At 45.3% G+C, this 15,145-nt stretch overlaps 1 protein-coding gene across 1 annotated transcript; it reads right to left on the minus strand.

The window, feature by feature from the left end:
- Positions 1-2,354: 2,354 nt before the first annotated feature.
- Positions 2,355-14,727, minus strand: Ccdc32 (coiled-coil domain containing 32). The gene is made up of 4 exons (XM_032903946.1): positions 14,641-14,727; positions 12,512-12,761; positions 6,977-7,133; positions 2,355-4,209 (listed from the first exon to the last, which is right to left on the minus strand). Exons 2-4 carry the CDS (start codon positions 12,753-12,755, stop codon positions 4,071-4,073), a joined length of 540 nt encoding a protein of 179 aa, XP_032759837.1. The 5' UTR covers positions 12,756-12,761; positions 14,641-14,727; the 3' UTR covers positions 2,355-4,070.
- Between the last annotated feature and the right edge of the window lie 418 nt (positions 14,728-15,145).

Raw genomic sequence — 15,145 nt, forward strand, 5'->3', positions numbered from 1 at the left:
CTCCTATCACTGTAACCAGGCCATGCCCAGAGTAGCATAGCCATCTTTCTAGATGCAAATCTGATGTTGTCACTTCTTTAAACGGCCATTAGCTCCTCTTCCCTGACCCTAAATCCCTAGCTCCTTACTGTGGTTCTGAAGCCCTCCACACGTGCCTTGCTTTATTAACATCTCGTTTTGATGTTTTCTTTGTTCTGTTCTCTACGCTCCAGCCCCGCTGAACAACTTTCTCAAGATCCTTCAGACACCTTTTTTGCCTTAGGCCTTTGTACACAATTAAGTCCCCCATACTCTTAACTCTCTGTTTCTTCCTGCTCCTACTGGTTCTTCTGGACCAGCTTCCCTAAGTGGCCTCTCTCCCACACCTGCCACCCGCTGGCCTGGGGCTCTGTCTCTCCTCTGCAGGTGCTCAGAAGTGTCCTACACTTCCTTCTGTTGGGGTTCGACTTTAGTTACCACCACACCCAGTGCCTGGAGCAGGGCAGAGGCTCAGCACGTGATGGCTGGATGAATGGATCTCTGCCTTAAATAGTCCACTGCTAGGCTCAAGTGAACAGTGCTCCTACGAACTGTGATTACGATGGTAGTGACCTGTCTCGACTCTTGTAACTGAAATAGAGCCAGTGTGTATGGGATCGTCTGAAGAAAATGTTAGCAGTTTTCTGTGGCTTGGGGAGGCAGGATGGAAGGTGTGGCTCAGGGCACCTTTCCTCTTGCAGCAGTCATCCTGTCAGGCAGGCCTGCCTAGAGGGGACACACCTTGGCAACAGTTGGTGGGATAGCTGTTTATGCTGTGTGAACGTCCGGAGCCTATTTCTGGAGCAGGTACTGGATGGAAGCCTGTGTCATTCCAGCACTGACCTTGCCAAGCCCTGGGTGATGAGTACATGTGCCAGAAAAAACAGTGCCAGTCACTTAGCTTACTTCCCTGGCTCCCACCCAACCTTCCCTGGGTATACCAGATCATTAATGCCTTATCCCTGGCTGGTAATTACCTCCAATGGCTGTGAGGTTGAACATTATCACTGCGTTTGCTCTACCTTTTGATCTGTTTCAGTAAGGACCCGAGAAAGGAAGCTGGGGTGACGAGGCTCTCCCAACACACGCTTCGCCAATTTAAGGAAGTTCTGCCCAGAGTTTCAGGGTGAATGGAGACAGGTCAGCATTTTAGGCCAATCTTATTTTTCCTATGGTTAGTCTAATTACTGAAAGGGAACTGGAACACAAAGAGGTCATTTGACTTATTTATGACCACATAGTAAGCCACAGGACTAAGATAGCACCCCAGATGCCTGGTTTCAAATTCAGTGCCCCCTTCAAGAGCTTAAGACAAATCTATATGAATACAGAGCTGGCTTCGGATCTAATGTCACATTCGGTTTAGGTTAATGGGGTTTCCCCTATTAAAATAGTAATTACTTAAGCTGTCACCTCTGAAACAGTTAAGAGACCATAGCTAAAACTTGCTGAATTCTTAATCAAGATGGCTGGAGATCTGAGACCTTCCTTTCACACCTCCACCAGGGTTTCCTCAGAATCAGTCATCTGCTTTCTCAGACCAAAATGTCCGTGGCTTGTTGTTCTTTTTTCAACATTTTTTTTTATTTGTGTGGGGGGGGGCGGTGCCCCCAGAAGTTGTAAGTGGGTGTTGGTTCCCCTGGAGTCAGAGTTACTAGCCGTGGTGAGCTGTCTGGTGTGGGTGCTGAGAACTGAGCACAGGGCCTCTGCAAGAGCAGCCAGCCCCATAGCAGCCATAACTGCTGAGCCATCTCTCCAGCTCTCAAATGTCTATTTCTGAGGTAGAAAAATAGGAGGTAGAGAAAAGAAAAGGCTAAAGTTTTGCCTTAATTATAGAACCACTACTTTTGGCTATAAAAGAATACTGTCTTACTGTCCTAGGCCAGCTGCTCTTTGGTAAAATTTCTCTGAACCTCTTTTCTTCCTTCTCCTTCCAAAGGAAGAATGATTTTCTTTTATGATGTAGGATGAAGAAAAATCTTAGCGTTTTTCTTTTAATCCTCTCTATTTAACCGAAGCCATTAGATGGTCCTGAAGGAATAGTGAGGTCTGTCATCTGACCTCCAGAGACAACTTGGTTCAGCATTAGATTCTATCAGTGACTCCCCAAGGTGCCACCAACACTCACCTTTTATATAAAATAAATCCAACTCGCCAGGAACAGTAGGAATAGAGCTAACACCAGTAGTTAACGAAAAAAGAGGTGAGAAAAGTGTATCTGGAAATTATAAAGCATTTCTGTCATTAAGCAAGTATACGGTATGACCTTTCTGGTTCCCATCCTTCTCAATAAGGCAAATACTTAATTTGGAAATAAGCAAGTGTTCTCTAAAAAGTTTTTTTTAATTTATTTATTTTATGTGAGCACACTGTTGCTGTCTTCAGACACACCAGAAGAGGGCATATAGATGGTTGTGAGCCACCATGTGGTTGCTGGAATTTGAACTCAGGACCTCTGGAAGAGCAGTTGGTGCTTTTAACCACTGAGCCAGCTCGCCAGCCCCCTCTCTAAAAAGTTTTAAGCATACTTCTTATCATTATGGATTTGGACACTGTCACCCAGGAGCCACAGCCCCAGAATCTTACCACAGAACATTTCAGTGTAAACTGTCAGAAACATGTTAAAAACAAGAGACCTGGGACTGGAGAGACACGTCAGCAGTTAAAAGCATTTATTGCCCTTGCAGAAAACCTGGGTCCACCCAGCATCCACGTGGCATCTTACAACCACTTGTAACTTCAGTTGCAAAGGATCTGACCTCCTCTTCCGGTGATCATGGGCTCTTGCTCATACATGGTATACATAAACTCACACAGGCAAACATACATAGACATAAGTAAAATAAATAATGAAATAAGAAAATACTTTTTTATTTATTTTATGTATATGAATGTTCTATCTGCATTTACACCTGTGTGCCAGAAGAGGGCATCAGATCCCATTACAGATGGTTGTGAGCCACCATGTGGTTGCTGGGAATTGAACTCAGGACCTCTGGAAGAGCAGCCAGTGCAGCTGAGCCATCTCTCCAGCCCCCAACCTTTTCCTTTTGTGAGATGGGGTCTGTCTATGTAGCCCTGGCTATCCGGGAACTTGCTATGCACATCAGGCTGGGAAAGGTTGCTGGCTCCCTGCCTTGGCATACATTTGTCTTTACTTCCCTTGTTCATGTGAGAGGAAATGGGTCAATGGCACCCCCCCCACACTATACCGTTGTTTCAATGAGAAAGTTTTACATAGACAACTCAAACTTTACATGAACAACACAATAAACAAGGAGTAAATGCAAGCTCAGTCGGGGAGCCCGCCACGGGAAGCGAGTTTAGAATTAATCAAGAGTTGTGTCAAACACTAAACCATATTTACAAGTCTAATTTGGAATGTGTAAAGTTCCTACATGGAGAAGCTGGGGGAGAAGCCATGAAATAGAAGATATATCTACACAGATATAAACACCCACAGTTTTACACTTTTTCTCCCCATTTTTTGACAAAAGGAACAAATCAAAAGGAAAAGCCAGGTTCCAGAGAGTCTGTCCTTTTACAATGAGTGAGAAAGCACGCCCAGCAAGGGCTTGGACTCAAGGAGACTGACTTCACTGTCCTTGGCTACACTTGTTCCTGACTACTTAACTATGGAATGCCTGCGACACAGGCATGAAAATCCAGAGGGAGAGAAAACACAGCTCGCTGGACTGATCCATTATATACAAGCTCCAGCGTCTCCATGCACTTTCCTGCTCTGCTCTTCACTGGGTCCTTACAGACCTCTAACCTGCAGCAGCAGCAGCAGCAGCAGCAGCGTGCGGTCAAGCTGTAAGACATGAAGGACAGCAGTGTTTTGATCCAGCGCATACTGGGTCCCTCACTTCATCCAGGACAGTCACACATGGCAGCTCTAAGCAAGTCCCCAGGGGCCAGCAGCTGTTTGCTTTGCGCAGTGGAAGTCTGGGCTTTTCCCCCTCCCTGGATTTCTCCTTGCAGCCGTGCTGTCAAGCTCTCCACTGTTCCCCCTGGGCCCCAGACAGCTGCTTGGCGTATGTGTGTGTAATTTATTGTTCTGCTGCCGCTGGCTCGTCCCTGGCCTCTGGCTTCTCGGCCTGCGACTCAGGAGGGATGAGAAACTGGACCTCCTCTGTGCTGATGGCGACTTTATCTGGCTGGAGCCACCTTTTGAAATGTTCCAAGGTGCTAAAAAAGATCAGAAGAAGGAACGGCTGGGTCAGATCTCACTGATTAACTACTTGATGACTGGCTCAGTTACTCCAGTCCTGCCTCCTGCCCACCACCGATGTCTTCCCACCTCGGCTTTTCCCTGCTGACACGGGGAGAGCCATGCTACTAATACTCTGACAGTTGCACATCCTGGCAGCTCAACTGCATCGTTTACCCCCGAGTGGGCACTTTGGCTCTGAGCAGTGCCGGGGCCCCTTCAAAGCAGGGCCTCTGAAGGCTTGATGGGAAGAGCTGAAGAGCTGTACCTCAGTCTCAGCTTTTGTTTCCTCAAATCTGAAGAGGAAAAAAATTGTCAAGGGGATGAAACACCCAAATAAATATCAAATTATGGGTGAGACAGAAAATCTGAGGTCTTTTCCACCTAAGACAGTGTGAGGCTCAATTACACAAACAGAGCTTATTTGTAAGAACTGTAATTTGGGGGTTTGGGGTGGGGTGACACAGAGATTGAGATCGAGAGATAGAAACCCAATGTTCCCACCAAGGAATGGGCACTAGGCCAGGGGGCATTTTCATTTGTCTGCGTAGAGAGGGGAACTGACTGGTTGTCAGATTCATGTCTCCCTCCTACTTCCTTTAAGTACCCAGGATCACACATTCAAAGTAGACTATAAATGGCTACAAGTACTGTAAACCTCACTCTCTGCTCGTCAATAACTCACAGAAGCCAGGTATTGGTGGCTCACTCCCAGAATCCTCAGCACTCAGGAGGCTGGGGCAGGAGGACTGTCACAAGTTCAAGGCTAGCCTAGACTACAGAAGGAGACCATATGTGCCTAACCAGCCAATGAAACAAACAGCTAAACAAACAAAAGCAGAAAGCCGTAGGACTATGGTCCAACAGTAGCATCTTTCACCAGAGGATTCTCCTACCTGGCTCTCACGGAATACACGATGACCTGTTTAAATGCACAGCTACAGTTTCCCAGAGCTTGCTCTGTATACCGACAGCTGTGTTCCCACAAATGGAGGTAAGAGGAACAGAATCCAGGTCAGAGGTCGGGAGAAGCAGTGGGATGGTGTATGTCCACAAACACAAAGAGAATCAGGTGAAAGAGACGTTTATCCCTTATCGACTGCCTGTTTCATGGAACTGTTCAAATAGTTTAGAAAAGGGAAAATCAGAACAAACACAGGGAAGGTCGCACTGTTTCCTGTACGATCACATAAACTCTGTGATCTGGTTTCAGAAAGGAAATTCTTACTTGACTGCAAGAGAAGGTCTCATCGTCTTAGAACTGGAATAGAAGGATATCTTCAGGAAGACAGGACATTATGCCAAGTTATGAGCAGGTCAGGAATCTATGAAAAATATACTAGTTTTTGAGCCTTCCAGGGGCATTTTGGCTGCACTGGTTTCTGAAGGATCTGAGGGTATGCCGACTCGAGGCATGAGGACACGAGTGAAAGGGCTTTGTAAGTTAAATCAGGGTAACTATCAAGTCTTATTTAGACATGCGTCTTGATTCAGGCAATAGCATCTTCACATGACACAGTGGGACTCTCAAAATCAGTATCAACTATGTGTTGGGAGCTTACGTCATATCCCGCTAAGGCCTTTACTTAAAATTTTAGTTGTTATTCCTTCCATCGATTTTTAAAATTGCGTTTTAATTTTTTTTAATTTAATTTTAAAAACGTGTGATGTACATGTGTGCTGTGTGTGAGTGCAGGTCTGAAGACCCTGGCGTGTACTCTCAGAGGTGAGAAGGAGACATCAGGGTCTTAATCCATCATTCCCCGCCTTAGCCCCTTGAGACAGTGTGTCCCACCGAACCTGGAGTAGGTTGGTGATTTTACGGAGGGTTACAGTTTAGGGGCTGCTTTGGGTCTCATAAAAGACCTCCATCATTAAAAACAGTGTTGAAACCGAAAGACCGTGGGGACTTTTGAAGTTGGACTGAATGCATTTTGCGTTACGGTTCAGTCACCAGTCTGTGAGCGACAGGGAGTGAAGTGCGGTGGTGTGAATGAAATGTCTCTCATATACTCGGGCATTTGAACACTTGGGTCTCCAGCTGTTTGGGAAGATTAGGAGGTCTGGTCTTGCTTGCAAAAAATGCACCCCTGAGGGACAGCTTTGAGGTTTCAAAACCTCCCGAAATTCCAAGTTTACTCTCTCTGTTTCCTGTTTGTGGCTGAAGATGAAGACCCGCAGCTTTCAGCTTCAGCTTTGACTCCAGTCACCATGCTTTCCCTACCATGCATCCCTGCTGTGACGGCAGTGGACTTTTATCCCTCTGAAACCATAAGGTCCAAATAAATCCTCCCTTCTGTGAGTCGCCTTGGCCATGATGTCTTATCACAGCAAAAGAAAAGCAACTCAGACACTCTCCTCCAATCACCAGGCACAGTGTTAGCACATAATAGATACTTAACAAATATCTGTTTGACCCATACGCATTACTGGGCAGCTGGACTAGGACAGAAGTTCTATGGTACTGAGGATTAGAGGATAAGAAGACATGGTTAGCTGGCACTTCAGTACCTATTTCTCCAGGGCATGGCTTGAAGACAGCGGCTTATCCTCAACTCTATTCATCTGTGGCCGAGAGGTAGCTGAGGGTACCTAAAAAATCTACTACTGGTCCATACAAGGACATACTGGACAACCTTCCAAGGGATATCAGTAGTAACTGGTACCAGTCCTCTGACATCACTCTACCTGAGTTCTTTAGTGAGTGAGAAGTGTTCTTAGTGAAGCCGGCTGTCAGCCAATTACCTCTCATCGGAATCAAGTCCATCCACAAAAAACTCCGAGGCTAACTTCTCCTGGAGGAATCGATCCCAGCATTCCTTCTTAGCTTGGGCCAGAGTTCGAAGCATGTCCTTGGAAGTTACTTCCTCGTTTAAACCTTTGATTCTTCTTAGTTTCTTCTCTGAAGGGAAAAGAAATGGAGCGTGGCATAGAAACTATGAGATGACATTTTAATCAAGTCTGAAGTACACTACGCTAAGTGGGCAATTCTCTCCAGTGACAGTACAAGCTCCAGGTTACCTTGTCTCAGATATCCAACCAAACAGACCCCCGCACCCCCCAAAATCCTTTTACTGATGAATACAGACCCTGCAAAATAACTCGTTTTTAGAGAAAAAAAATGAAAGTTGTCTGAATATGCTTCTTTCCCATGTCTTGCACTATATCGAGTAAATGTTTAACCCTGGGAAAAGGAAGAACCACAGGCTCTCATAAGTAAATCAATGGTACGGTTTGTTTGTTTGGGTTGTTTTTTTTTTTTCTGAAATCACAGGATCCCAGCAGGTATCTCTCTAAGGAATGCCCGTTTCCCCTGGCGTGGCATGTGTATTCTAGCTCCTATTTCCAACTCCTTGAAAATAACATCTCTGAGGAGCAAATGGGTTTTTTGTTTTGTTTTGTTTTGTTTTGTTTTGTTTTGGTTCTTTTTTTCGGAGCTGGGGACCGAACCCAGGGCCTTGCACTTCCTAGGCAAGCGCTCTACCACTGAGCTAAATCCCCAACCCCAGGTTTTTTTGTTTGTTTGTTTTCTTCTTGTTAAAAGGACACGAAGTGTTTTCCAACCCTCTGAGAAAGAATTGAGGGGATGGAGAACCCCAATGGGTCATTAGATGCTGGAACTGACTCAATAGGAATGCAATAACAAGAGACCTTCAGGATCTCTATGTGGGACTGCATTCTTGATTAAAGAGAAATATCGCCCAACATTTCAAAAACTTGCTCAATTTGTGGCCTGGACGTTGGCACCTGATAAAAGCAAACATCTTGTAAGCCTTTGAGAGTGATTCACTGGGCTTCCTGGTACTAGACCTTTAATTTCTCTTCTTTGTGTTTTAATTGTTGAGGAGACCCCTTTAGAAGTACACAAGAAGTGACATTACCATTTCTTTCTGCCTTAATTTACAGGTCACTTCAACTATATGATTCAGTCATGTTGTAGTCTAGGACAAGCCACAAATGCCACAGTGATTCCGTAAGACAGGTGACGTCATGTGTGCCTTGCTTTGAGTAAGTGCGCTCTATCCTGTTCACTGATGAAATCGCCTTTCTCAGACCAAATCCTGATTGTTAAGCAAAGTGTGAGTCTGCATGAGTCACAGAACAAGGTTCTCCAAGCAAAACAGCTGCCCCCTTCAAATCAGATGCCCGCTTCCAGGAGAGCATCACCAGCAACCTGTTCGCTGCTGACATTCCCTTAGAGCAGTGGTTCTGAGCCTGCTTAATGCTGTGGCCCTTTAAAACAGTTCCTCATGCTGTGGTGACCCCCACACAAATTGTTTCAAGTCTACTTCATATCTGTAATTTTGCCTCCATTATGGATTGTAATGTAGATATCTGATACCCATGTGAAAGGGTCATTTAATCCTCTATGGGGTTGTGACCCACGGGTTGAGAACTACCTTAGAGGAAGGAGGCTGTTGGACGTTCATCTGTGATTCTGGTTCACCAGCCTGCACTTACAGCCATTCTGCCCTACCTGCATGTGGGTAGCCTCACGGGGTGCTACACTGTATGAGCCGGGGAAGGGAGTTCCAACTATGCAGCTACTAGGAAGCCATCATCCAGACTGCATGAGGTCTTTCAGGGTTACCTGCTTTGAGGTCATCCATTCTCCTACAAGTAACCCCTCACCCATGCTCTGTAAGTGAGCCCAAGGAATCTCATTGGTTCCCCGGGGTGAAGTATGGTGTTGTAGTACTTAGTATTGTGGTTGGGACCCTAGAAGGAAGGAGTAGGAAAGGATGCTCAAAACAACAAGCAGATGATAGCTGTTTGAGGGATGGCGGTTAATCTTAAAACTAGGAGAAATGTTGTAATCCACAGTCTTGTTTCCATTTCTAAACACGTGACATCAGCTAACAGCTGCTGACCAAAACAATAAACACCTTGTATTTCTGTAAGTCACCAGCAGGAGCCCACCCAAGTAAAACACCTGCAGCTGATAAACGTTAATATTTGTTTCCTTAAGGATATAAAAAGGATAATGCATTTATCTGGCTGGATTTATAATTGTTGCTCTTATTGGTAGATTCTTTTTGGCACAGGTTTATTTGGCAATAAAAAACAATCTTCAGATTGTCTGGTCTTAGTTGTCATGGAGATGGGTACTCTTTGGGGCTAGAATGGGCTTCTGAGTGTGCTAAGTTCCCAAGCAGATGTGGTTTTAACAGGCAGGCAGAGCCAGGTACTGTCACACACCCAAACCTGCCTGCCATTATCACCCAGTCCTCTCCTGGGCTGCAAAAAGGCTCTTGGCTTCCTTGAGAAGGAAATCTGTTTTTTCCCCTTAAGATTTATTTATTTTGTAAGTGTTCTATCTGCATATACACCTGCATGCCAGAAGAGGGCATCAGATCCCATTATAGATGGCTCTAAGCCACTATGTGGTTGCTGGGGATTGAACTCAGGACCTCTGGAAGAGCAGCCAGTGCTCTTAACCACTGAGCCATCTCTCCAGCCACAAAATGGAACTTTTAATTTCCAGTTAGTTTCTTAACTGATTATAGAAAGGCCAGTGGAGTTTTAACTTTCCGACCAATATTCATTGATCATCACCATCACTTCAAGAGGGCTTCTTATAAGGCCAGGTCACTTGTTATCAACCAGCCAAGGGATCTGGTTCTTCCCCAGACCAATGCCCTGCTCCTTATCATCGTGCAGCAGATGTTCTGTCTGCCACAAACGGAACTCTCAGGCCCCTCAGCCACGACTGTGAGCACTGCTATTCCTGCTGGCTTCCTTATCAATTTCACGCGAACCCCACATCTTGCCTTCCACTTTTCCACTACATTTTCCTCAGGACTTTTCCTTCTAATAGTCCTTACTGGAAATCCTCTGTCATCCCATTTCTCAGCACTCATCTAAGCCCTCTTCTGGCTCGTCCTTGTGTCCTTCTACAGAGGATGTCCTCCTCAGTAGCAGAGTGACTGCCTCACAGGGGACTCATATTTGACTCCCGCCAACCGTAAAAATAACAAAAGTATTTAAACAGGCCATAGGACTAGGCTTCTTCAAATAATAATTCCCAGATTTAGTTTCACAACGCATGGATCTCACCACAATGGAAACCACGCGAGGAGATGTATTTATCCTGATTTAAACAGTTACACCACGTACAGATGAACTGAAACATTGCATACCACCAATCAAAGCAACAAACACCCAGTTCCTTTAAATTACTAGTAAGAGCTCACCCACAAAACAAAACAAAAGCCCTGCAGGTGATATATGTTAATAGCCAAGGGATTTTCAGTTTTTCCTGAAGGAAGCAAAAAGAGTGATGCCTCTATAACACATAACTAGGTTTTGTCTTTTAGAAAAAGGGGGATGATTATTTAACACACTGCAAGAAGAGTGGTGGGTGTGGCAGCGGTAGAATTGTCAACCTACTACTGTTTTTGTCAGTGAATTCTCTACAAGGTAGGTTTACTTAACAATATGTTAAGGGGACTGGAGCGATGGCTCAGTGGTTAAGAGCACTGACTGCTCTTCCAGAGGTCCTGAGTTCAATTCCAGCAACCACATGGTGGCTCACAACCATCTATAAAGAGATCTGATGCCCTCTTCTGGTGTGTCTGAAGACAGCCACAGTTTACTCAGATACATAAAATAAAACAATATGTTGGCTCTTGTTCTCTCTTGCTCTTGCCTTCCTGCTCCTGCTCTGTCCTTCTGTCCCTTGCCTACCCTTTTGACTCCCCTTCCCTGAATAAACTGTATTCTATACTAAAAAGAAAATATGTCGATAAAAAAAATTACTACAGAGTTGATACATAGAATGTTTGCATTTTTATGCACCCATTTAAAAAGTATATTTAAAAGGGCAGGGAAACCAGATGTGTTTAATTGCCTTGTAAACCCTATCACTCAGGAGTTGAAGGAAGGAGGATCAGAAATTCAAGGTTATCCTCAACTACACAGTAAGTTCAAGGCCAGCCTAGGCTACAGGAGACCTTGTCTAAAAGCAGAAGCATTGGGTGGGGAGTAGACTGGGGATATGGCTCAGAGGAAGAACTTTGGTTTGACCAGTATGTCTGAAACTCTGGGTTTGAAAGCAGAATAAATAAATGAATGAATAAATAAATAAATATCTCAGTCAGAGTCAGCCTGTGGTAGTTTGAATGAAAATGGCTCCCGTAGGCTCATATATTTAATACCTGGTTACCTTGTTGGAGGAGGTGTGTCAGTGGTGGTGGGTGGGCTTGGAGATTTCAGAAGATTCATGCCATTCCCAGTATTCTCTCTTCCTCCCTCTGTTTCTGTCCCTGTCTCTGTCTCTCTCTACCTTGTAAGATGTAAGCTCTCAAAGCCCCTAAACCCTAACCCCAACCCTAACCTGACTTTATTCTCCCACCATGAACTCTGACCCTCAGAAAGAAATTAAACATCTTTCTTTTTCCACATTTTCTTCATTGTGATGTTCTGTCACAGCCATAGAAAAAGTGTCGCTGACACTGCCCTAGACTGACAGTCCCCTTTTCCCTTGCATGAAACAGTTTTGATTTCTTGTGTGTGGGCTCTCTAGATATTTATTCTATGGCCACAGTACAGGATACTGAAAATGTGTTCAGGAAATGCTTTCTAAATGGCCAACAGGGGCCTGGAGAGATGGCTCATCTATTAAGAATGCATACTGCTCTCTCAGAGCACTAGAATTTGGTTCCCAGCATCCATGTTGGGCATCTCAAAACGACCTGTAACTCAAGATCTGAGGGATTTGAGACCCTCTTCTGCCCTCCAAGGGCACCGACCTGCACGTGCATATACACACATACAGCCACACATACATACTCTTTTAAAAATTGCTGTCAGAGACAGAATGACTTTCTGGCAACATGATTCCATTCCCACCAGTAATCTGTTTAATGGAATAGTTTTTTAAGCTTCAGCCATTGGAAATCCCCATGTACTTAGTACAAAACAGTTTTGACTTACTTCAGTGGAAATGGGCAACCGTTTATAAACAAGAGGGTTTCTACAGGATGCCAGAAATAAGACAGAATTTACATGAAATGGTCTAAAGCAGAAGTCAACAAAAACAGTTTTAAAGATAGTACAAGAAAAGGCGTGGGCTAGGCGGGAGCTCCTTTCCAGCAAACAACCTGAGACTTCCCCTAAAATTACATCTGGCCCACATGGCAAGGGCAAAAAACCCTAGAAAACACAGGGGCTGGGAATGGGTAGGGAGGAAAGGAGATGAGAGAGAGGGAGGGAGGGGAAGGGAGAGAGGCAGACACAGAGAGACAGACAGACAGACAGAAATAGAGACAGACCACTCACCTAGAGATGCTAAATACACTTCTGAATCATGCAAGGGAGCCCAGGGCTTTAAGGCTGGCTGGACAGCAGAGTCTGCCGCCGCCACACTGCCTTCACCTGCAGGATGGGAATCCATAAAGGAGTCCGAGAAGGCATTGTTGGAAACATCTTCTTGGGCAGGATTTGGCAGACAAGAGCAGATTTCGGCCCAGAGATCACGGCCAGATTTTGTAGCTGAAGAGTCAAGGCTCTCAAACATCTTCATTTGGAGCTGGAAAACAAAACCCAAGTGAGTAAAGCCTAGTTCAACACAGTACCATACTGGAGACGGTGGTGAGTGCCTTTAAGCCTGGAACCTGGGAGGCAAAAGCAGGCAGATCTCTATGAGTTCCACAGCCAGGAAGTCTCAAAATAAATACATTTAAAAAAAATAAATGAAAGAAAGAAGAATGCAGTACAGTGGTTGGGGAGATGACTCGGAGTTTGGTTTTCAGCATCCACAAAGAAGCTCACAACCATCCTTAACAAAAGTTCCAGGGCATCCAATGTCCTCTTCTGGCTCTGTGGACACCAGGAATGCATGTAGTGCATAAACATGCATGCAGGAGAAACACACATAAAATAAAAAAAAATATTTATATGTGTGTGTGTATTGTAGACAAGTCGTAGTACACACCTTTAATCCCAGCATCCCAGAGGCAAAGCAAAGGCAGGAGGATATCTGTGAATTTGAGGCTAGCCTGGACTACCTAAGTTTCAGGTCAGGGCTACATAGTGAGACGCTATCTCACACTCACACTCACACACTCACACACACTCACACACACACACACACACACACTCACTCACACACACACACACACATACACACACACACACACACACACACACTACAAATTCATAAAGGAGTTTGAGATGTCCATAAAGGAGCTTTACAGTTGGCTAGACAGTGGAGTCTGCCGCCTTGCAATGGCTTCACCTACAGGATGAGACTCCATAAATGAGTCTGAGACAGCTCCAGCCCTTGCATTTTATATATTCAATGAACACAAGACCTCGTGTTCCCACTGTGCACCAGTGGCTAGCTACTCTGCCTTCTGCAGACCTCCCTCATACAGCTGTTCTACCATTCGTCAGTGAGGATCTGTCTTCAGTGGGACACAAACTGGCCGTCTTAAATAGTCCCTTACTTGTGAAAACAGCAAAAATGGTGCTTCGTGAAAGTGTTGGGTCCTATCGTAAGGGAAGGGTATGTGCTCATTACAGTAGCAGTGGGTTGTGTACTTCAAGTTCCTCCACACCCCTATTCACACTTTTTTCCACTTTATTACTACTACTTTAATTGCCCATATTTTTGCAGTGAAGTGTGATAACTCAATAAATGTATGCAATGTGTTCACCCAGATAATTAACCATGAATGCAAATACTGAGAGAGAGGCATTTTCATCATTTTATACACAGTTAGGTGTGGTGGAGCAAATTTGCGACTCCTGCACTCAGGAGAGTATGAATTCCCGGAACTGGTGAGGAAGATGGAAGTAGAACCGGAAAAGGACGAGGAAGAAGCAGGAAGAGGAAATAACAAGATCAAATGAGCAGTTTGCTCAAAGCTGCATTGCTGGTATATGATGGTTTGCTTTCAAATCCTTATTTTCACCCAGCACCAACGGCCTGCTTGAAAAACACACTGAAAGTCGCCCACACCGAGATGGGAGAAGGGCTCTGCGCAGAGCCTAGGGGCTTCCATAACCATCTAGGTTTATAGACTCTGTCAATGCCTTCTTTTAAGAGGGCTTTTAAAGATCAAGAAAGATGACAAGAGCAAAGTCTGAATTCCAGCTAAGTCCAGCCAGCGCGAGGGCCCAAAGTAAAAAAGGTCAGATATGTCACTAAGTCCTTAGAATCTCCACTGAAGTCCTCTACACACCCAAACCCCAAGTCTGTTCTCACTCGCCCTCCCCCCGCGTGTCCCTGACTCCGGAACCTTCAGAACCGTAGAGGAGACGGTGTGTCCAGATACCAGGCCTCAGTCGCCCGGCCTAAACAAATCACTCGCCTTGATGATCCAGTCCCTGATGCCCTCAGTTGTGTTCCGCTGTCAGGACATAGTAAGAGATGCTAAACACTGACACCGCTGCCCCTCACCTACCGCAATCACCTGCCCAGCAGTTTCCAAACACCCGGCTCAGGTTTGTCGCTGGCAGTCAGGAAGAAGCAGGGAGGGGCGGAGTCTCTGAGTGACGGAGCTGAGGAGCCCTCCAATTGATGTCTGATTTTCTGTCGTTCTGTGAGTTGATTGGTAAAATAATTAATGACGCCCAGAGGCGGGCAATCGGTGGGCGGAACTAGTGGTTGCCAGGAAACGATGGAATCGCTTATCCAGAGTTTAGTACCTTCACTCTCCAGGACCGGAGTGATTCTTTGCAGGCTGCAGAGTTCCAGTTTTCCACCACCCATCCCCGAGTCGTATAGGGCAGTCAGTTTTCTAGACTTTTCTTGTTCCCCAGATCATGATTTCTAAAGCCCTACTGAAAGAAGGTCCCTGCCTAGCTTGCAAAACTAGATGGTCCTCAAAGCCCCAAGGCTCTAGGCGCACCCCTTTCCAACTGCCCTTGCTTGGATTGTTTTCAGAGTATATCCCAATATTGGGTGAA

Source organism: Rattus rattus, chromosome 5 (genome assembly GCF_011064425.1).
Source record: "Rattus rattus isolate New Zealand chromosome 5, Rrattus_CSIRO_v1, whole genome shotgun sequence".
NCBI classification, from domain to species: Eukaryota; Metazoa; Chordata; class Mammalia; order Rodentia; family Muridae; genus Rattus; species Rattus rattus.